Genomic DNA, 21,060 nt, shown 5'->3' with positions numbered 1-21,060 from the left:
CACAAGATCCCAAGACCACCAGATAACTACACAACCACATCTCCAGACCACCAGATCTCCAGAGTAAAGCGTGAGCTCTATGACAGTAAATTGTGTCTGGATGTTCACTACACAGAGATGTGGTGTGATGTTTACTTGCTCAAAAGGAATTCTAAGTTGGTTGAGATCTCATAGGGTTTTAGAACGAAATATCCAGACAATACAAGTGTGTGTGTGTGTGTGTGTGTGTGTGAATAAATGGAAATGTGTTCAAAATAAATGTCCTTTTAGCAGTGTCTGTGTGTGTGTGTGTGTGTGTCCCAGAGTAGGGAGTAGGCTCATATTGCCAGGCTGTTTCATAATCGGATTACGCAACAGCCTGAGGCGTGCGCGCACACACACACACACACACACACACACACACACACACACACACACACAGCAGTAGGCAGGAGTGTATCAGACAAAGATCAATGACACTGTCAGACTGAGCAAAGGGGCTCCAGCAGATCTGAGGCAAGACCAATAAATAACATCCTACTGTCTCCCTCTCTTTCAATTTTCCTTCTACACACACACACACACACACACACACACACACACACACAATATATATTTTAGAGTCTGTCTACTATTACAACACAAAGAGCGAAAGAGGAAGACGTGCTGACGTTTCACTTCCATTTGGTAACTTGTGGTAAGAATTTGGTAAAATAGAAAAGAATAGTGTCTGTAGACACGCCTTCCACTTTCCACATTACAATACGAGTCTCATTTCAACCTTTTCTGCCTACTGTATGGGAGAACAGGAAGGTGTGTTTGGTGATGTTAGGCCCCCCTCACCACCACACACACACACACACACACACACACACACACACACACACACACACACACACACACACACACACAGTATTCACAGTACAAAAGGAAACCTGGATCAGCTCTGTAGTTGGGAGTGTGTTCTCTGGGCACGCTGTGTTTCTTGGACACCAGCAGTGTTTTATACACGGAGTTCACCAGGTTACAGTGTAACAGACAGTCACAGTGTATCATGAACATCATGTTTGTCCTACAGGACACCACACCGATCTCTCCTGAGACACAGATTCCCTCGAGGAGAAACGTGACACCTCTGTCTCCTGTCTCTCACAACGTCACTGATGCTAAAACACAATCATCAGACAACCTGTTGTTCTTCTGAGCTCCTACTTATGTTCTACAGCATGATAAAGAACAAAGAAAAGCTGGAAAAGCAGAAGAAAAAAAGTTCTTTTCGTGGTTTTGGTTTTTGCTCGGTGTTCGAACTGAGAACCAGCTCGTTCTAGTCACTGTCCACTGACTCGAACTGATCACTGACTCTAAAAATGCCCTGAGCCTAGATCACTACACCACCAGATCTACAGATCTTAAAATCTAACAGAGCTCCAACAGATCCCTGACTCGACTCTCACTGTCCACTGACTCTAATGGATCCCTGACTCCAGATCACCACACCACCAGATGACCACAATCAAGCGAGAAGTCTACAACAGTAAGTTCTGGCTGAATGTTCACTACACAGAGATGTGGTGTGATGTTGACTTGCTCAAAAGGAATTGCATTAACTACCAGAACCCTGGTGTCCTTCATGGACCCATAACCAATTCTACACAACGATATAACATTACAGCTGCTGGTCTCATGTTTCGTGTCTATTAAATGATCAGTTCAATAAATAATGTTTGAAACGGTCCGTTTTCTGCACACGGCCTTCGCCAAACGACTTTCAGTCTGGCAGAAATCGACACGTCTGATCTTTCCACTCGCAGAGCCGCTTAAAGGTCACGTCAGTCACAGAGAAGTGAAGCAAACAGGACCAGACGGCGACGGTATTAACGCCAACAAACACAACACACACAGAATAAAGCTTGTAATGTTGAGCTTCCTGTCCACACATTCACCTGAACTGAGCTGATGCACTTTGTGATTAGTGGAGCACTGAATCTCGCTGTAATGGTGGAAAAGGAAGGAAGCCTCCACCCATGAAACGGGGTCATAAATGACAAGAAAAATACAATTTCAGAAAAGGATTTGAGCCTCTTGTGATTTCTTTTAAATCAGCACATCAAACCGCTGTTTCAGTCACGCTGATCACGATTCTTCCTTTTTTTCAGTTTTACAGCCAAACTATAAGAGTTCAAGCTGAAATAAAACTCTAAAACTCTAAAAGCACTGACCCATTCCACATCCTGCATACCGCCTCCTGCCCACACACACACACACGCACACACACACGACTTTCTCGCCCTGATGTTGAATGTACACCTTCAGATATATTCCGTATGTGCGTCCAAGTTTCCTCTTCTCGAAGCGTGTGAAGAATTCACAGGCCTGTCCGAGACTCGCACAGAACCTACATCTGGAGAAATCTGTCAACTACGGTCTACATGAGCTAATACAATTAAATGAAAGACAACAGCGCCCCCTCTGAACAACTACCGCATTCCCCCCTCCCCTCATTTCAAAGTGTGTGAAAGAATTGAACATCTGTACAGTTTAAATCAGCAACTTCAATATTATGTAACAAGGACAACCTGCACTATTTACATGGTAAGGTAGGTTTACATCATTGCTGAAGCAAAATCAGAAATAAAAAGTCTGAAGTCAAGGTTTCTTCCTCATGCCATCTCACTAGACGACATCACAGGCTCGGTCAAAAGGCATCAAAACGTATACAGTCCAACTTAATAACCTCTATTTCCATAAAGCTGCTTTAGAACTCTGTCCTTTGTTAAAAATCGCTCTACAAATAAAACTGAAATGAAACTTCAAGACGAAGGAGTTTGTGCTTTTTGGTTTCTCTGAAATGTGACAAGTGACTTCCTCTTTGTTTATAGCTTCTATAACGTGTTCTAAACAGTACAAATGCTGCACAAGGAGACTTCTAGCATTAAACATTTTACTTGTTTCCTCCGTAAAACTACAGTTTGCTTGCTGAAAATACAGCGACGAGCGGTCACGCCGAAGAAAAGAAATACGAGAAGCAAACAAAACGGACATTTCAATCGCTTACGTGGGGGGTGCCAATACTTCTGCATACAATCGCCAAATTAGACACCGAATACCGCCGTCTTGGTATAAAAACAACACTTTATATAGAGTTGGAAAAAAACAAAAAAACTAACAAAAAAAAAATACATTTCCAAAGAAAACACAACTGCTTTACAGTTACAAATGTCTTCCCTTCTGTTATTTACACATTTGTTCCTCAGAATGAATAAAAAGAAAACAAAAAAAAGAGACAAATATTTGATGGATGAGGGGAAAATCGGACACATTACAAGTACATCAACACAATTTTACAGTGCAGCTGATACAGAATAAAAAAAAAAGCACAAAAACAACAAAAATAAATTGTCGTCTGCGCTCCGTCTGTCTGTCTGTCTGTCTGTCTGTCTGTCTGTCTGTCTGTCTGTCTGTCTGTCTGTCTGTGACGTCACGAGCAGCTTCGTAGGAAACGTCCAGTGACTGGTTAAATCCCACGTCCTCACACATGACCACCAGACACGCACCAACGCCCATCGTCTTTATCTGAAATGCTATACTGGTATGTGATAGGAAGGTGGTTAAGGCATTGGTCTCGATGTCCCGAGTTCAAATCCCAGCACCACCTTGCTGCCACTGCCGGGCCCCTTGAGCAAGGCCCTTAACCCTCAACTGCTCAGATGTAAGAGGATAAGGGGCGTCTGCCAAATGCCGTAAATGTAAACGATATAAACTTTCAGATAACTTTTTATTTCATGTCTCCTATCTTGGTGCCGTGACCCTGATGGGATTGATGGGTCTCCAGTCAAACATTACAATCGTACACTCGTTTATGACACATCTAACATACAACTCGCTAATAAAAACCAAGAGCAGGATCCATCTGTAACACCAAACCCCTCTACTGCTCTAAAGACTTCGGATTGTTCGCTCATTCATCCAATCCGGTACGCAGCAGCCTCGTCCTGCGCCATCTGGACATCGCAACCTAGTCCCGTTCCAGTAGAACATCGCCCCCATCAGGACGTTCACAAGCTACTAGTCTTAACTGGCCACAACTAAAAAAAAAAAAACGTTCAGCTGTACGAGGTGGACACATACACAAGGTATCTAAAATCTTAAACCTGGGGCTTTTTACTGTGTGCGCACGCACGCACGCACGCACGCACACACACACCTGAATGATCTGGACACCGGTATCATTATCCAAACTTTACCTAAACCTTCTAACCAATCAGACTTGAGAACATCCAATCAGCCGCTTCCTGTTACAATGAGACCGTGTGGCGTTCCATAATCATAGGTCCGTGATTTCTTTCGAGGATAATAAAAGGTATGATGTGTAACGGCCGTAAAAACCAGAAACGTGGTAGAAAAAAAAAGAAAAAAAGAAGCATTTTACTGCAACAGAATCCAGTAAAACAACTTCCACAACGTGAAGTGTTTGTGTGTGTGTGTATATGTGTGTGTGAGAGAGTGTGTGAGTGTCTAGCTGCCTCCGCTGGGTTTGGCTGGAGTTTTAGCGCGCATGGCGGCTCCTGCGCGTGCGTTTCCTTTGGCCGTTTGAGACTGCGGCGTTCCAGGCTGCTGTACCAGCGTGTCGACTGCAGGGGTCACTACGGTGCTCTGCTGCTGGGCGGGGCTTTGAGGAGCTGGGATCGAGATCTGAGTGGAGGACGCCGGAGCTGCCGTGGTAACAACCTGCTGCTGCGGAAGGAGTTTCTGATGGACCACTTGCGCGGCAGACGTGGGGATCACCTGTAGCTGGGAAGACTGTCCAGTCGTGACAGGCGCCTGGGTCAGAGTCACCGTCTGAGGCTGGGCCTGGATCTACACACACACAAAAATATCATCATCATCATCATCATCATCATCACAGAGAAAAAGAACAGAAATATGAAATGCAGCGTCACAAGCTCACTCGTACCTGCTGTTGTGAGGACACTAACTGCTGTTGCACTATCTGAGGAAGTTTAGTGACCTACAAGCAGAGGAGAGGAAGCAGGAAGCATGAAGCACAAACACGCACTCAAACCCTTGACCTTCTAATCACTAACCCAGAGCCTTAACCATTTGTAAAAGGAGCAAAAATTTACAGCTGTAATTTAATTAATTTTAAAATGAATGTCAGACTTTAACAGATGTAATATAAAATGTTCCATATCTACATGAGGTTTGAGAAGTAACTGCATACAAAATTTCAGAATGCACTGTGTGTGTGTGTGTGTGTGTGTGTGTGTGTGTGTGTGTGTGTGTGTGTGTGTGTACCTGGAACTGCTGTGCAGTGGCAGGTTTCTGGGACTGGGCAGTGAGAGAAGTGGTGATAAACTGGGTCTTGATGCCTGGCGCAAGTTGCGTGGTGGCGTACGCTACCTTCTGCTGACCCTGACCTGCTGCCTGAGCCGCCTGCTGAGTGGCCAACTGAACAAGAAAAAATATTTTAACAATGAATAAAAAAAAATAATTTATTGGAATAAATAATACGTAAAAAAAAAAATAAAAAAAAAAAAAAAAAAAAAAAGTATCACTATCATTTAGAAAAAACCCTATATTAAAAAAACTAAAATAAATAAATAAATAAAATTCAATTAAAAAATTATTAGGAAAAAAAACCCACACAATATCATTTAGAAAAAATAAAATCACGTAAACATTTTTTAAAATAATTGCGATAAAAAGCCCACGATTTTTTTAATAAGAATATTATTTAAAAAAATAGTTTACGCTATCATTAAGAGTAAAAAAAAAATTATAAATACCTTCTGCTGTACTGCAGCCTGTGTCTGAGGTTGTGCAGCTTTTTGTTGCACTGCTCCAGGCTGCTTCTGCCGCAACAACTGCTGAACCTGGAAGGAACCTACACAACACAACACGCACACAAAGAGCAATCATAAATCAAAAATGTATCATTTTATTCAACTTCAAAGGAAACCTGCGCGCTCATTTGTGTGAAAATCCCTCCATGTGTAAGACTAGTACCCGTTTTGGGGTTCTGCCCAATAGCCACGCTGATTCCTGCCACGGTCACTGGTAGGGTGGACGACACTACTGCAGGTACAGACACCACCGGAGGTTTGGTCAGAGTCACCTGGGCCGTCCCGCCCACCTGTGCTGGGACGATACCTGGAGCAGTGACTCGTGTCTGATGAAGGAGAAACGACAAGAAACGTCAGCTTTATACCATGTAAAGCGTATCTCGCTGTGTGACATATGAGAGACGTTCAAAACTTCAAGAAAAACATCTGAGCCTCTAGCTGTTGAATTTCAACCCATTTTTAAGCCAAAGGTCTGAATGTGTGTGTGTATGTGTGAGATAGCTCACCAGTCTGGTGACCTGCAGGTTAGATGCGGTGGTCCCGGTGAGCACAGCAGCAGCTCTGGTTACGGCGTTCATCGTGGTGAGCTGCGCACCAGGCTGGGGAGTGGAAGCCGTCTGGACCTGCTGGGGCTGCTGTGTGACTGCAGCCTGCTGGCCCTGAGCAGCCACCACCTGCAGCTTCGGCTTTGCCATCTTCATGAGAAAATAATCGAATGATATGATGTATGATAAATGATCTTCCCATAGATGTTCGGAACAGCTGAGTCACCGGCTATCTTCACCTACCTCTTCCTGAAATATTTAAACTAGCATTTTTGTTTTGTTTAGATGGTGCTGGAATTTGTGAAAAGTGGAAGTGGAAGCTCAGTGCATAAGATGTTGGACTTTGGAGTTAAAATCCCAGGACCACCAAGCTGCCACCTCTGGGCCCCTTGAGCGAGGCCCCACAATTGCTCAGCTGTATAACTGCGATAACTAAGTCGCCCTGATTAAGCACGTCTTCAAAATGCCATGAATGTAAATGCAAATACTGGGTCCAGGGAGGATATTGTCTCCTAAATCCATACCTTTTAAGAAGCACCGATTTCTCGTGAATATGAGAAATATTTTCTTATGGGAAACTTCTGTAGACCACTTCCTGTGTGGTGTACATGCGAAATCTCACTTTTTTTTTTTTTTTTTTAAGCGATTTGTCATTTTATAACAAGTGCTGTGACCTACGTCGCTGATGAGAAACGAGTCTTTGTGCGGATTATATTGACCTTATTTTGGCACTGAGGAACGTGCGCCGTCACAGGGCGCTGATCTGTGCATCTGCGTTGTGTTCTACGGGTGGAGGTGCTGACGAAACTTTCATTGCCTCGCAAAAAAGCAGACATTCAGCAAATATCTTCGTCAGACTTCCTGCGTCGGTAAACAAAAGTTCTAGACTTCCGGCAAGAAGAGCCATGTCAGCGAATTGCATGACTGCAGCTACAAGACAGGCGTGCGTGCGTGCGTGCGTGTGTACCTGTTGTGGTTTGTTCCCTGTTTTGATCTGAGGAGAACCGGCCTGCTGCTGTGGCTGCTGCTGCTGGAGCTGCTGCTGCCTGAAGATCTGTAGCTGAGCCTGAGTGATCGGCTTCCCCGGGGTCAGCTGCATCCCTGTTAAAGTGAAGAAAGTGGGAAGGTAGTTTCTGGGTGATTGCAGGTGTGCAGGTGTGCGTGTGTGGGGCATACCTGGAGCAACGAGCGAGCGTGTCTGCGACTGAACCTGAGCCAGACTCGTGGACACCACAGTTGAGGCGGTCACCGGGGTAACAGCACGAACACACTGGCTGGCTGCTATGGTGACGACTTCAGCAGGGGCGGTGGTGGGGGCTGAGGTGACCGCCCTCTGCTGGGTGTGAACCACCTGAGCTGTAGCCGTACCTGCAGCCTAAAGCAAAAGAGACGTGTTATCACACACTAACACACAAATTAGTCTTTTTGATAGACGTCCTGTTATGTGGAAAAGCGTCTCTTCCCAAAATCAATCAGAATAATAGAAAAATGAACCAAAATGTGCCTGCGTGTTTTCCATATCAGATTAATTCGTATTCATATTTGCTACACCACCAGGTCTAAAACGCATCTCGATCTACAGTGTATTTTATTCGGAGAGAAAATGCCCAGCTTACAGGTAAAGTCCCGGAAATGACAGGAGACGCGAGACGCTTGTTTCCCTGGAACTGGCCCGGAGGAACGCTGGCTACCGTGTTCACGATCAAGTTCCCTCCCACTGCAGCTGCCGAGACAAGGAAAAAAAATCATCGTCATCATCAGAGGAATTTCAGACGGAATGAAACAACACTATGAGCTGCACCAACGATACCTGTCTGAATACCCGTGCCGGCAGCGGCCGTCTTGATCGCGCCGGTCTGCAAGTGAAAAAGCGACACGAAGAATAAATACGCATGCTCACGTTAGATTTCGAGCCGTAAAAAACATTGTCACGGGGAATGTAAAAATCCTGACCAGCACAGCCGTGTTCGGGACTGTGGCCGCTCCTTGCTGGGTGCCCTGAGGAACTGCAGCGGCTTGTAGTACAGGGGCAGCAGCGGCTTGGGTCTGGGCTTGGGGCTGAGTGGTGGCTCCTGGAGTCCCGGGAGTAGCTCCGGCTGCCTGTTGCTGCTGCTGCTGAGCCAACTGCTGAGCCCTTTGTTGCTCTGCCAGAGCCTGGGAAAGACAAAAAAAATAACGATCTAGAGCTCACTGAGAGACTAATTTATTCTCCGTTATAAAACACACAAAATCACATCGCTCTAGTATCAATTTGTTATTTTATATATATATATATATATATATATATATATAAAAATCACCTTCTTCTCTTTAGCGATTCTCTCAGCTCTCTGAGATGCCACCTGGATAGGAGGCAGGGGCTTATCATAGCTGATACCGCTGTGTAACAGATTCAGACACAGAAAAACAAATCAGTATTGGCACAGATGTTACAAATTATATTTCACTTGATATACAACATAACATGTATATACTTATTCAAATTTTCATTTTACTTAAATTCTTTCATTTTTTTTTTTTATTGTGAACAACAATTTTCTATATGGGATCCATATAGTATTCTGACCAAAAAAAATAAGTTACCTTTCAGCCAAGACAGAAGCGTGCTTAGGGTTCTTCTGGAACGGATTCATACCCAGTCTAATAAAGAAAAAAAAAAGAAAAATTAAAAAGCGATGAAGGAAGCAGCAAAACCACACCGTCGTTTTGCAGCTCTATCCCGAGCTCTTACAGAGGTTTTATGGGAGCACTCCTCTTGCTGGCGATGATCTTCATGAGCTCGAAGCGGTTGTTGTAGAGCTGGATCTGGGTGGCGTTGTCGTCCTGGGTGTAGATCTGACACGTGCGCAGGGGACGGCTGTTCTTAGTCTGCGTAATGGTTTATATATATATATATATTATATATATATATATATATATATATATATATATATATAAAAAAAAAAAAAAAAAAAAAAAAAAAAAAGAGCATTGGGATCAATTAGAAACAACAAGCAAAAAAAAAAAAAAAAAGCTACCTGCATTATCTTACCTTATAGATGCTCTTGGTTTTCTTCTTGGGATTAGCTTCATAAATTAACTGCAAGACAAAGCCCTAATTATTAAAGTCGAAATAGACAGGAAAGTATAGAAGCAAAAGTATAAACGCACCTTGCCCTCCTCACGCGGGATGATGACGTTCTCGTAGCGGCTGCGGCACTGTTTTGGCGAGCGGTAGATCCTGCTGCAGGAGCTCACCACGTCGCTCACCAAGTCCCAGTTTGGAGTGTGAGCCGGAGACACGATAGTCAGGTTCAGAGGAAGCTCCAGTAGCTGTTTCACAGCCTGCCAATCATCACAGAAAAGATATTATAGGGTCTGTTACTGAGCTATAACAAGACCTTCAGCAAGTCTGAGTGTTATGTACACTATATGGACAAAAGTATTGGGACACCTGATTTTCCCAGCCATATGTGACTGTTATCGCAAAGCTGAAAGCACACAATTGTAGGCCTGTGTGTGTGTGTTCATAGACGTGTGTATGTGTGTACCTGCAGCAGAGCCCAGTCCTCACTGATGAGCCACTCAGGATTATCCTGCCCCGGCTCCATGGTGGGTTTTACCAGCGATGGCAGCGGCTTGGCGAACGGAGCCTGCTGCTTCAGGGAGAAGTTCTTCTTCTGGTCTTTTCCTTCTCGCCGCACCTTCAGCATGCTAGCCTTATCGAAGAGCGACCGCGGGGGGATCACTGCTTCGCCGTGACCCTTCTTCTTTTTACGTCCCATGGCTGAGGAGACACAACCAGGTTATTACCAGTAAAAAAAATATGCATAATTCTATCGAGAAACAAATGATAAAATTGGTTAATCATATCTGCAGGTTCACCACTGTTCCTCCATTGGAGCACTTTTGAAAGATTCTGACCAATGCAGACTGTGAACACCCCACAAAAGCTGCAGTTTTGGAGATGCTCTGACCCAGACGTCTAGACGTCACAATTTTGTCAAATCCCCCATTTCGCCCATTTTTCCTGCTTTCAACACGTCAACTTTGAGGACAAAATGTCATAGTGTTCACTACACCTGTCAGTGTTATAATGTTATGCCTGTTCAGTGTAAACACTATTGTCTATGTTTACATGCAAAACAATATATTTCTTTCCTACTGCAGCCTTTCTAATCAGTTTAAACTCATTTTTCCTCGAAACAAAAGCTACAATGATGGAAGCCGTGGATGATTTCCTACCAGACGGGTCCATCTTGGGCCTCTTGTGCTCTTTGCGGATGTACACTGGAGGCAACTTGGACTCGGGCATGGGGGCGGAGTCGTACATGAGGCAGATCACAGAGTCGATATAGATGTCGTTATCGTCCTGAGGTGGCGTCGGGGGCGTCCACAACTAGAGGGAGAACAAGACGGAAAAAACAGATCATCATATCTATATGTGATACGATGAAATCCTATGAATAATAAATGCAGTAGCGTCTCACCGGCATGATTTCTGTCTGACCGTCTGCAGATTCAAACACGTACTCCTTCAGAGAAGAAAATAAATAAATAAATAAATAAATAAAAAGAATAGGCTTATAAATTTCTCAATAAAATACTTTCAAGTCATAATGGCATAATGGCTGATAGTTCGTAAAAGGTGTACCATGTTGTAGGCATCCTCTCTGGTGTAGGTGAAGAGGTCTTCCTCGTCTTCTAGAGTAGCCAGCTCATCGTCTTCGCGTTTTCGCTTCTGCTGGTGCCGCAGCTCCCAGGCTCGTTTAGAGGTTTCTACGCGCTCCTTAGCAACAGCTTCATCTTCACTGATGTGAAGGTACTCAAGGTACTCGAGTGCATATCTCTCAATAGGAGTCAGCTACAGCAGTTATAAAGAAAAATTTAGTTTAATAATAAAAAAATAAAAAAAGTATATAAAAAAAGAAAATCACAGCAACTACCAATTACCTGATCCACAACAGATGCCAACTCTTCTAACTGAGAAATTTTATCCTTCACATCACCCTCTTTCTCCTTCTCCGTTTGCTCCTTTCCTTTTTCTACCGCTTTCTTCTCGTTCGTCTCGTCTGGGTGAAGCGTCTGAAGCGTGATGGTGTTGAGGGCCTGGATGTACGGCCTGGCAACGTGAGGAGGAATCGATTCTGACGGAGACGGTTCCTGATGCAGCACAACGAACTCCTCGACCTTCTCCCCAGACCCGACTTCGACCTCAAACAGGTCCTGGATGGTGCGCTGCAACGAAAATATCGAGATTAGAACTTCCTGAAAAAGTTTCAGTCCTGGTGTATGGTGTTCAAGAGATGTGGGTGTGTACCTGTGTAAGGAAGGCGAGCGTGTAGTCCGTGCCTTGGGCTGCTACCTCTCTGATCAAGTCCTTAGTGCCATTCTTCAGCAGTTTCTCCTCTATGGAGTTTCCACTCTCCAGCCTGAATCAAACATACATACACCAGCAGTTACATTTATGTCATTCTCTTAGAACTAGATGTGGACTGTTTGATTGGTTTTGCCAGCACCGATAGCTGATTGCTGGAAATAGCGGCAAAAATCCTTATGGATAGTTTTTCCAACTTCCAGTCCGCCATCATTACGAGAGCGGCCTCTAGAGGCAAACCACTGACACCACGTGCTGTTTGTTTTTACACACGATAACACGATATTTCATTCAAATTTATATCATTTGGCATATTTCCATGATTTAGTACTGTTTTTTTTTTCTTCTCATTTGTAATAAAGTTCAGTACTATATGATGGTGTTTTTTTTTTTTTTATCTATTAAACATTATAAAAACTATCGCTTGATTAATCGGTTATCGGCAAGTATGAGCCAATCTAGCTTTCGAAGAAAAATCCGGTTCACCTCTAATTGTAACTATAACCTTTGTCTTCATTACGCAACTTTTCTTACATAATCACGAATGGCTACAATTCACACACCTGTAGATGTGGATGTCTTTGGAGCGCCCGACTCTGTCGCACCACTCTTGGGTGCGTGCGTCCATGCTGGGGTTAAGATCCGTGTCGTAGAACACGACCGTGTCGGCGTCAAACACGTGGCCCACGGCGGAACAGCAACGATTGGTCAGGATGGCACAAAAGAACCGCCTGTTGCAGTTGAATGCCTTTATCTGATCCTGAGGGAACAGGGCAAGAGCAGCAGAGGTTAGAGCGATGATGGGTCTTTTGAATTCTCATCCTAAGTTCACAAAAAAACAGAAGGGCGAACACAAGGCGATCATATAACCCCAATCTTATCGTCCCTACATTGGCTTCCTATTAAGTTTCGAATAGACTACACACTACTGCTACTCACTTATAAAGCACTAAATGGTTTGGCTCCCATGTATCTATCCAGTCTTTTAACACGCTACAATCCGTCACGCTCCCTGAGATCTCAAAACTCTGGGCTTCTAGTAGTTCCTAGAATAGCAAAGTCCACTAAAGGCGGTAGAGCATTTTCACATTTAGCTCCTAAACTCTGGAATAGTCTTCCTGACAGTGTTCGGGGTTCAGATACACTCTCCCAGTTTAAGTGCAGATTAAAAACATATCTTTTTAGCAAAGCCTACACATAACACACATCACACACATCACATCATAACCTTGTGCTCCAGAACATCTGATCACATGCACATTATCAACTTGTGCTGTTAATATCATGAACAGCAGCTACGCTAATTCCTCTCCACTGCTTCTCTTTCTCTCCCCATCCCGAGGCATCCTGAGGTTTGGCCAGCTCCAGTCACGTCCCACCTCGTGAAGATTATGGACCTATGGATGATCATGGAGAAGTAGATGCCGAGTGTTTAAAGGCCCTGGCATGGAGAAGCTGATGCTGGATCTATGATGATCACAAATTGTTCTGTATTGTTGAAAGATTTATGATCAAACTCTCGATGTCACCCATATGAGGATGGGTTCCCCTTTGAGTCTGGTTCCTCTCAAGGTTTCTTCCTCATATCATCTAAGGGAGTTTTTCCTTGCCACTGTCGCCACGGCTGCTCATCAGGGACAAACGCACACCATTCACCTTCACTGTTGTTTTCTGTAAAGCTGCTTTGAGACAATGTCTGTTGTGAAAAGCGCTATACAAATAAACTTGACTTGACTTCACACGTTTTTACACACTGTGTTTCGACATGCATAAAAAAAATCTGAATACCTGTCTTTCCTGATGGGAGAGGCTCTCATCCAGACGTACAAATGTGAAATGTCGGCGGTCAAGAAAAACCTCTAGGATATCCAACATGCTTGCCATCTGAGTGTAGATGAGGACTCTCCTGCCTTCTGCTTTCAGCTTGTGCAGCAGGATAGACAACGCCTCCAGCTTACCTTCAAACACACACACACATCATTATGCACTGAAATTTAAATGTAATACCTCACAATTACAAAGCTGCCTTCTTCATCTACAAACTGACCTCATCAATAATACCAAAAACCCACCATCATCTCTGACCTGCTTCCATAAACACCAACATTACGGTAATACAAACCTCAAGCTGTTCATTTTATACGTTTTACATAAACACAACCAACCCTGCATCTTGGACTTATTTGGGGAAAATGATCATTGCACTGACTCACTTACATTATTATTAGAGGTCGACTGATTTATCGGTTTTGCCGCTCGATCAGCGCCGACAGCTGATTGCTGGAACCATTAACAAAATCCATACCGATAGTTTTTCCAGGTAGCATCCGTCGCTAGAGCGGCTGAGAAAGTCGGCTGTCATTACGAGAGCGGCCTCTAGAGGCGAGTAATTAAGGTCACGTGCTGTTTGTTTTTACATGCGAGACTGTGCTGCTATATAATATGAATTTATTATCATTTATATAATATAATTAATAGTCATTTATTTCATTTAGCACATTTTCATGATTCAGAAATAAAAAGAAAAAATTGTATAATACATTTCATTACTATTTAACATGGTGTTTATTTTTTATAAATAAATAAAAAAAATTATCGGGTGCTTAATTGGTTATCGGCAATTAATCCAACCCAGCTATCAGTAAAATCCAACCTAGCTATCAGTAAAATCCGACCTAGCTATCAGTAAAATCCGACCTAGCTATCAGTAAAATCCAACCTAGCTATCAGTAAAATCCAACCTAGCTATCGGTAAAATCCAACCTAGCTATCGGTAAAATCCGATCGACCTCTAATTATTATTTGCACAGCCTCACTTTACATTTCATGTTTTTATCTTTATTTATTTTTTACTTTTTCATGTTATTTTTTATTTATTTTTTATAATTTAGGACCAGCACACCATGATAAATTCCTTGTACACGCAACCCCCCTGATACCTGGCAATATAGGCGTTTGTGATTAAATACGTCTAACTGGTAGTCATGCCTGCTAAACATTTTACAAAACCCAACCTGAGTCCATTTCCAGCAGATGTTTATCAGGAAGCTCAAACTGAGCCGGAGAAGCCAAAGCACGGATCTCCGAGTTGTAGGGGGCGGAGACTTCACATAGCTGACGCAGGAAAGATTTTTGCTCCAGACTGTATGGCCGGGGCGGGTTGAATGCGTAAAGCTGAGGCGCTGGAGCTACGGATGCTGGAAAGATACACGACAGCCTGCAAGAAGATTTTTGGATTTGAGATTAAAATAAATAATAATAAAAAGAAATCAAGAACAGAATCACAAAATAAACAAAGGATATACTGTGTTACTGTGCTGTATGAAAGAAAAAAAAAAATCTTACACAAGTAAAAAAGAGAGAAAGAAAGGGGAGAAGAAAAAAACAAACAAAAAAAACCCCCCCACCTCTTGATGAAGCTGTCTCCTTCCTGCAATCTGTCTTCGTGAGACCGAAGAGCCGATCGAAGCGAGTCAGTCGAGTAAACACTGTTTTGCTGGGCCTTCAGGCAGGCATCTCGGCCCGCCCAGGCCCAACGCGAGTGCTCGGGATCAGGGAGAGAAAGAGAAGTGCTTTCCCGGGTGACTGAGCATGTCTCGAGAAGGTCAGCCCCGTACAGTACCGAGCGCTGAAGACGCCGCTCGTTCACCATGAACACACGAGTCAGACGCTCCTTCAGCTGCCTGCTCCGCTCCTCACTCGACTCCTGCGGAGAGAAAGCACACAGCAAAACTGAGCGCTCGATACAACCACTGTTTTATTCGTGCCGTCTTCGTTTTATATTACTGAAGAATCAAAAGCTCGAGTGGTCAAACATCACTTTAAAATAAGCCTTGTTTCTACCATTTCACTCACCTGTGGTGCAGCGTTGGTGGAGGGTTTCGCATTGCTTCCAGCACCGGTGGGGGCAGACGACGCAGCTGTAGTACCAGCAGCCACACCAGCTGATATACAAACAGTGTACTTTAGATCAAGGTATCTTCTTGGAAAGAAAAAAAAAAACCCCATAAATCAGATATGAGGATTCTCACCCTGTGGGGGTGTAGGGGTGGCCTGAGGGTGGGCTTGTGGAGGGACTGTAGAGTTCTGAAGAGAAACGGGTTGAGCCACAGACTGCATCACCAAGGAGCTCGGTGGCCTGAGGATCGGCTGCCCTGGGGTCGAGACGATCTGCAGAATGTTACCTAAAGGATGAGGAGCAAAACCCATACATCATATATACAGTAATACAGCTGCACTGGTGGGAAACTTAGAAATAACCAAACAAGTATTATTTAAATGTAGTACTGTATTGTGATAGAAGAGTATCTGTGAGAGTGAAAGGGAAAGTTTACAGGACTGTGGTGAGACCTGAGATGTTGTAGTGGCATTGAGTAAAAGACAGGAGGTGGAGCTGGAGGGAGCAGAGCTGAAGATTTGAGGTTTTCGTTGGGAGGGACGACGATGGACAGGATTAGAAATGAGTTTATTAGAGGGACAGCGCATGTAGGATGTTTCAGAGACAAGGTGATTGTGATGGTTTGGACATGTGCAGAGGAGGGACATGGGGTATATCAGTGGGAGAATGCTGAGGATGGAACCACCAGGAAGGAGGAAGACCAAAGAGGAGGTTTATGGATGTGGTGAGGGAAGACATGCAGGTAGTTGGTTATGAAAGAGGCAGATGTAGAGGACAGGGGGGTATGGAGACAGATTATCCGCTGTGACGCCCCCTAATGGGAGAAGCCGACAGAAGAAGTAGACGTTATATTTTACTGTATAACGAATAAAGAAAAGGCATTTTTAACCACATTAGGACCCATGATTTAGGCTTAAAATGCACAGAAAGCACAAAAAAGGACCATATGACAGGTCACGAGCAAACATGAGACTCTACATGCGTCTGATAAAGATAAAATACTGCGAAAGAAAGAACTACAACAACCAAGGAAACAAACAAACACTGTCAAGCGCTGCATGAGCGTGTCAATGAGCATTCGAGGCTGGAACGAAAGCAGAGCACAGGAGATTAAATTCCCTGATGCACGAGGGTGTAGAGAAAAGCAACAGGAACAATAGGTGCACTGTGACTGTACCTTGGAGCTGAAGAGGTTGTCCTGTGGTGAGCTGACGTAGCTGGCTGGGTGACAACGTGAACTTATTGCCCTGAAACTGCAGGGTGACCGGCGTCTCGGTCTGTGCGATCCGACTCTGAGCGCCTGTTAGAGACGCCAACTGAGCCACTTTCACCACATCTCCACCTTCAGCACAAACACACAGATGGGTGATTAAATACCAACTATGCCATAAATAAACAATTGAACTACAATAATAATTTTTTTTTTAAAAAAGTCATTCGAAATCCCAGATATTCATTTATTAGCACCTGGAGACTCATTTTATTCCCAAAAAAATAATAAAATTTTTTTATGTGTATTAAAATATCTACCAGTCTACGGTGATAACTGTGCCAAATTAAAGGTCGGACCAATTAATTGGTTTTGCCAATTAATCGACACCGATTGCTGGAACTTTAAGGCAAAAATCCATACAAATGGTTTTTCTGGTGGTCCTCTGGCGGCCTCTAGAGGCAAATCACTGACACAACGTGCTGTTTGTTTGGAATTATTTATTAATGACTATTATATCTGTTAATTAATAGATTCATTTATTCCATTTATCAACTTTTCATTGAACGTTTTTGCACAAAGGGAATTTGGGCATCGTTAACAGTTTAGACGTCACGATCGTGTCCCTACTCTAAAGTATATCCAAGTTTCATTTCTATAGTCTGTTGAGAACATATAAAATCGCTGCTGTATTACTCATCATCGAGACAACCAATAAAGGATATAAGAGGAGTTGAGAAAGTGAACAAAATTTTTAAAAGGTGCAGGGTGAAGGCAGTCATGCTCACGTGCACTTGTAGCCGGAGGATACTGAAAGGAAACGTGTGAAAAAGAACGTGTACAAGAAATACAAGAAAAGAGCAAAGCTATTCGGTGCAGGATCCTCGAGCTGATCTGGGTAAAGAAAAAGGATTAGTCTGTGAACAGAAGAGATGGTGCTGAAGAGGAGAGGAAAGAGAGAAGAGATAATACATAGTGATTAAACCAATAAAAAAAATGTGAGGCCGTGAACAGGCCAGAGAGACGAAGAGAAGGATAGAGAGATCGTTCTTGCAGCTGATGTCGGAGACTGAATCTGGGACACTACATTTAAAAAAAATAAATAAATAAATATACAAACAAATAAGTAGTGAGACACCTGATAACTGAGACAAGATTCATCACCAAAAAGAGACAAGTGAACCATATGGACAAAAGTTTGTGGACACCTGACCATAAGATATTTATTGCATCTTTGAGAACGTCCTATTCGTCATTCAGTCCCTATTTGCTGTTATGATAATCTCCACTCATCTGGCGGAAAAAAGATGTGGAAGTTTGCACTCATTCTTCTGCAGGTGAGACGGTGAGGAGGCCTGGGATGCAGTCAGCGTTCACATTCACACCAAAGGCTGAATAGTGTTGGAGATTTATAGCAGGAGATCTTCCACTTTATCCCATGTAAAGCACACCTCATGGATCTGTGCAGAGGAACAGGTTTGGGTCTCCTAGTTCGAGTGAAGGGAAAATTTCATGCCCCTGCGTCTAATGACGTCCTGTACAATTGTGTTCCGTCGATGTTTTGGAGAAGAAGAACCACAAATGGCGGGAAAAGGCTTTTGACTAAAAATAAAAACAATTAAAGCTTCGTTGACTGTTTTACCATTTACTTTATAAAACACACAAAATATATATATTATACCAGTTCTTTGAAAACATGCACTAGTGTCAGGTGTCCCAATACTTATAGTCCATACGGCGTATCTTTGAAAGGTTGATTAGGAAGCCAGATGACTGTGTTTGATGAAATCTTTCCTGGCCTTTTAGCCTTTTTTTTCTTTGTTATGGAATAAAACATAAAACAGTATCTGACAGTATTTTTTTTTCTCTTTGTGTGATTGAAAGCATTGAAGGCGAAGTTACGCGGCCACTTACTAGGCAAGCGAGCCTGGGCCTGGGAGCTGAGGAGCAGCCTCTGGGGTAGCAGGGGGTGGGCGGATAGAGGCTGAGGGGTGACAGCAGTTCTGGGGGCTACAGCACCTAGCCCTGCTACACCTAAAGCCACATGGGTAGAAGCGGCAGGTGCAACAGCGAATCCTGGTGTGCTGCTGGCTATAGGGTTACAAAAATTAATAAAAAATAAAAAAAAAAATCAGGTGGTGTTTCTCCAACTGGAATGTAAAAAGGAAGATGTTTAATGGCATGGAGAAGAAAATAACTAATTAATAAATAATTAAAAAAAAGCACAACAGGCGATATGGAGGAATGTAGAAGAGAGGGCTACGGCGACGGAGTTGTTCGGTTCGGTACTTGTTCGTGTTTATCCGCTTGTTTTATATTAACGTAGTTTATCATTACATTTGAACAGTTAAAATTTTTTAAATAATTTGAAATAAAAGGCCTGCTTGGTTAAATAATATATAGATAAGATTTTATACAAATAAATGAATGCGACACACTTATTATATTGATTAAATTAAATAATCGGTTGAATACGCACAAAAGGAATTGATTAAATAGAATTGAATGAATTAGAAAATGTGGTTAAATAGTTCATGTTGCATCATCTGCAATATTGTATTTATTTATTGAAGTTATAATTATGTAATTAATGTTTTTTTTTTTTTTAAATGGTAGCGGTATGGATTCTTCAGCGTTTTCAAGCATTTGCAAAACAAATCTTATTCTCGTTACAACGGCCACAATGACACTGTGCTAACTTTAGTTCCTTTTTTTTTATACCTCTGGCATTGTGTGTGTGTTCAAGTACAATAGTCATTTTAAAAAGCGTGTAAAATGTGAAGCGGAGACTAACCTACGTTCACAAGACGTTCCTGAGGGAACTTTGTTTCGCATGTAAAAAAAAAAAAAAAAAAAGCCCTGTACTGAAAAACTGAGTTACGAATACGTGTAGCGTTACACATTCTGTTACGTAGCATGTCGGATATGTTCTTGGAAAACAAAACACTCAACCACACAGTAAATACAATAGCGTCTTGTTCGGGACCGTCAGGAACAAAAACACAACTTTCCCCTGAAATCCGAGAGGAACGTCGTTACTTCGGTCCGGAGGCGTCCTGTAAAAGCTTCCAACAAATCATGAAACATACAACAACTGGCTGTTATGATCTGAAGGACGACCTGCAGGTCAGGAAAACAGGTGTGAAATGAATCTTTGTACAGATGCTGGAAAGAGAAGTAGATGTTACTCCACAAACACCAAAAACATACTAAAGTCTTACTCTGAGTGGACGGGGTGGTAGTAACAGGTGATTTGCCCCTGGGCTGGGTGTTCTGAGCAACAGCAGTAGGGGTAGTGGTGGTGGTGGTGGTGGGGGCAGAAGTGCTGGTAGAAGTGGTGGTAGAAGTGGAGCGCTGGCCTTGTGAAGTGTTGATGAGGGGAACGAGACGTCCCTCCGGTTTTGCCCCATACTGCACAGGCTGGAACAACCTGAAACACACACACACACACACACACAGCTCAGTGACACAATGTCACGCTTATACAAAAACTTTAATACAAATTTAAAAAAAAAAGAGCAGACAAAATGATGGCGAGAGAGAGAGAGAATGAGAAGACAGAAAAAGTAAGAGTGAAAAGGGGAAGATGGATACACAGAAATGGAAGCAAGAGGCGAAAAAAAGAGAAGGAGACAGAAAAATAAACAAAAAGAAAGAGAAAGAGTGAAATGGGAGAGATACATAGAAGGAAGAAAGAAAATGAGAGAAGAAAGGAAAAAGAATGAAAGAAAGAAATGGAGTGAGAATGAGGGAGACAGAAACACAGAAGAAAGAAAGAAAAGAGTGAGACAGAAAAAAAAAAAGAGAGTGAAAGGTAAAAGAATAAGTGATGGGGCAGACAGACACAGGGAAAAAGGAAGAGAAAGAAGGAAAGAGTGAACATGAGGAGAGAGAGAGAGAGAGAGAGAGAGAGAGAGAGAGAGAAAATTTGAAGAAGGATAAACTCTATTCAGTTGATAAACACATCAAATGATATGTTCTTTATAGTATTTATTTTTCTGACCTCATGGGCTTGATCATGCACCGTTTGGGTCTGGGTGGAGGTTCAGGTGCACTGTGGATCTCCTCGATCAGCTGCTGACTCAGTCTGAGTTTGGGAAGAACTTCTGTGGTCTCGAAGCGAGTCAGTCTGCCTTCATTACTGATCAGGTCAAAGAGGGACAAGTCCACAGTCTGCCAGGGAGAGAGAGACACGCACACAATAAAGAAAACGGAAATAGGTGCACAGT

At 43.0% G+C, this 21,060-nt stretch overlaps 1 protein-coding gene across 2 annotated transcripts in view; it reads right to left on the bottom strand.

Moving 5' to 3' along the window:
• Positions 1 to 3,093: 3,093 nt before the first annotated feature.
• Positions 3,094 to 21,060, bottom strand: part of ep400 (E1A binding protein p400) — a 29,549-nt gene continuing 11,582 nt past the window's right edge. For both annotated transcript variants that reach the window (XM_083554081.1, XM_083554082.1), the window contains 33 exons: positions 20,835 to 21,004; positions 20,053 to 20,261; positions 18,746 to 18,922; positions 16,799 to 16,963; positions 15,755 to 15,907; positions 15,579 to 15,667; positions 15,131 to 15,429; positions 14,738 to 14,940; positions 13,512 to 13,681; positions 12,287 to 12,483; positions 11,667 to 11,778; positions 11,300 to 11,584; positions 11,001 to 11,210; positions 10,837 to 10,881; positions 10,592 to 10,745; positions 9,898 to 10,133; positions 9,518 to 9,691; positions 9,399 to 9,446; positions 9,099 to 9,235; positions 8,951 to 9,007; positions 8,668 to 8,746; positions 8,321 to 8,521; positions 8,178 to 8,223; positions 7,984 to 8,090; positions 7,544 to 7,742; positions 7,335 to 7,468; positions 6,329 to 6,517; positions 5,986 to 6,148; positions 5,766 to 5,863; positions 5,275 to 5,427; positions 4,934 to 4,987; positions 3,462 to 4,836; positions 3,094 to 3,417 (listed from right to left, as the gene is read on the bottom strand). In XM_083554081.1, coding sequence (XP_083410207.1) covers positions 4,495 to 4,836; positions 4,934 to 4,987; positions 5,275 to 5,427; positions 5,766 to 5,863; positions 5,986 to 6,148; positions 6,329 to 6,517; positions 7,335 to 7,468; positions 7,544 to 7,742; positions 7,984 to 8,090; positions 8,178 to 8,223; positions 8,321 to 8,521; positions 8,668 to 8,746; positions 8,951 to 9,007; positions 9,099 to 9,235; positions 9,399 to 9,446; positions 9,518 to 9,691; positions 9,898 to 10,133; positions 10,592 to 10,745; positions 10,837 to 10,881; positions 11,001 to 11,210; positions 11,300 to 11,584; positions 11,667 to 11,778; positions 12,287 to 12,483; positions 13,512 to 13,681; positions 14,738 to 14,940; positions 15,131 to 15,429; positions 15,579 to 15,667; positions 15,755 to 15,907; positions 16,799 to 16,963; positions 18,746 to 18,922; positions 20,053 to 20,261; positions 20,835 to 21,004 — 5,055 coding nt within the window. In that variant the 3' untranslated portion in view covers positions 3,094 to 3,417; positions 3,462 to 4,494. The remainder of the gene's footprint in view (positions 3,418 to 3,461; positions 4,837 to 4,933; positions 4,988 to 5,274; positions 5,428 to 5,765; positions 5,864 to 5,985; positions 6,149 to 6,328; positions 6,518 to 7,334; positions 7,469 to 7,543; positions 7,743 to 7,983; positions 8,091 to 8,177; positions 8,224 to 8,320; positions 8,522 to 8,667; positions 8,747 to 8,950; positions 9,008 to 9,098; positions 9,236 to 9,398; positions 9,447 to 9,517; positions 9,692 to 9,897; positions 10,134 to 10,591; positions 10,746 to 10,836; positions 10,882 to 11,000; positions 11,211 to 11,299; positions 11,585 to 11,666; positions 11,779 to 12,286; positions 12,484 to 13,511; positions 13,682 to 14,737; positions 14,941 to 15,130; positions 15,430 to 15,578; positions 15,668 to 15,754; positions 15,908 to 16,798; positions 16,964 to 18,745; positions 18,923 to 20,052; positions 20,262 to 20,834; positions 21,005 to 21,060) is intronic.

Source organism: Silurus aristotelis (assembly GCF_946808225.1).
Source record: "Silurus aristotelis genome assembly, chromosome: 11".
Taxonomy (NCBI): Eukaryota; Metazoa; Chordata; class Actinopteri; order Siluriformes; family Siluridae; genus Silurus; species Silurus aristotelis.
This window is presented reverse-complemented; position numbering and strand designations above follow the sequence as displayed.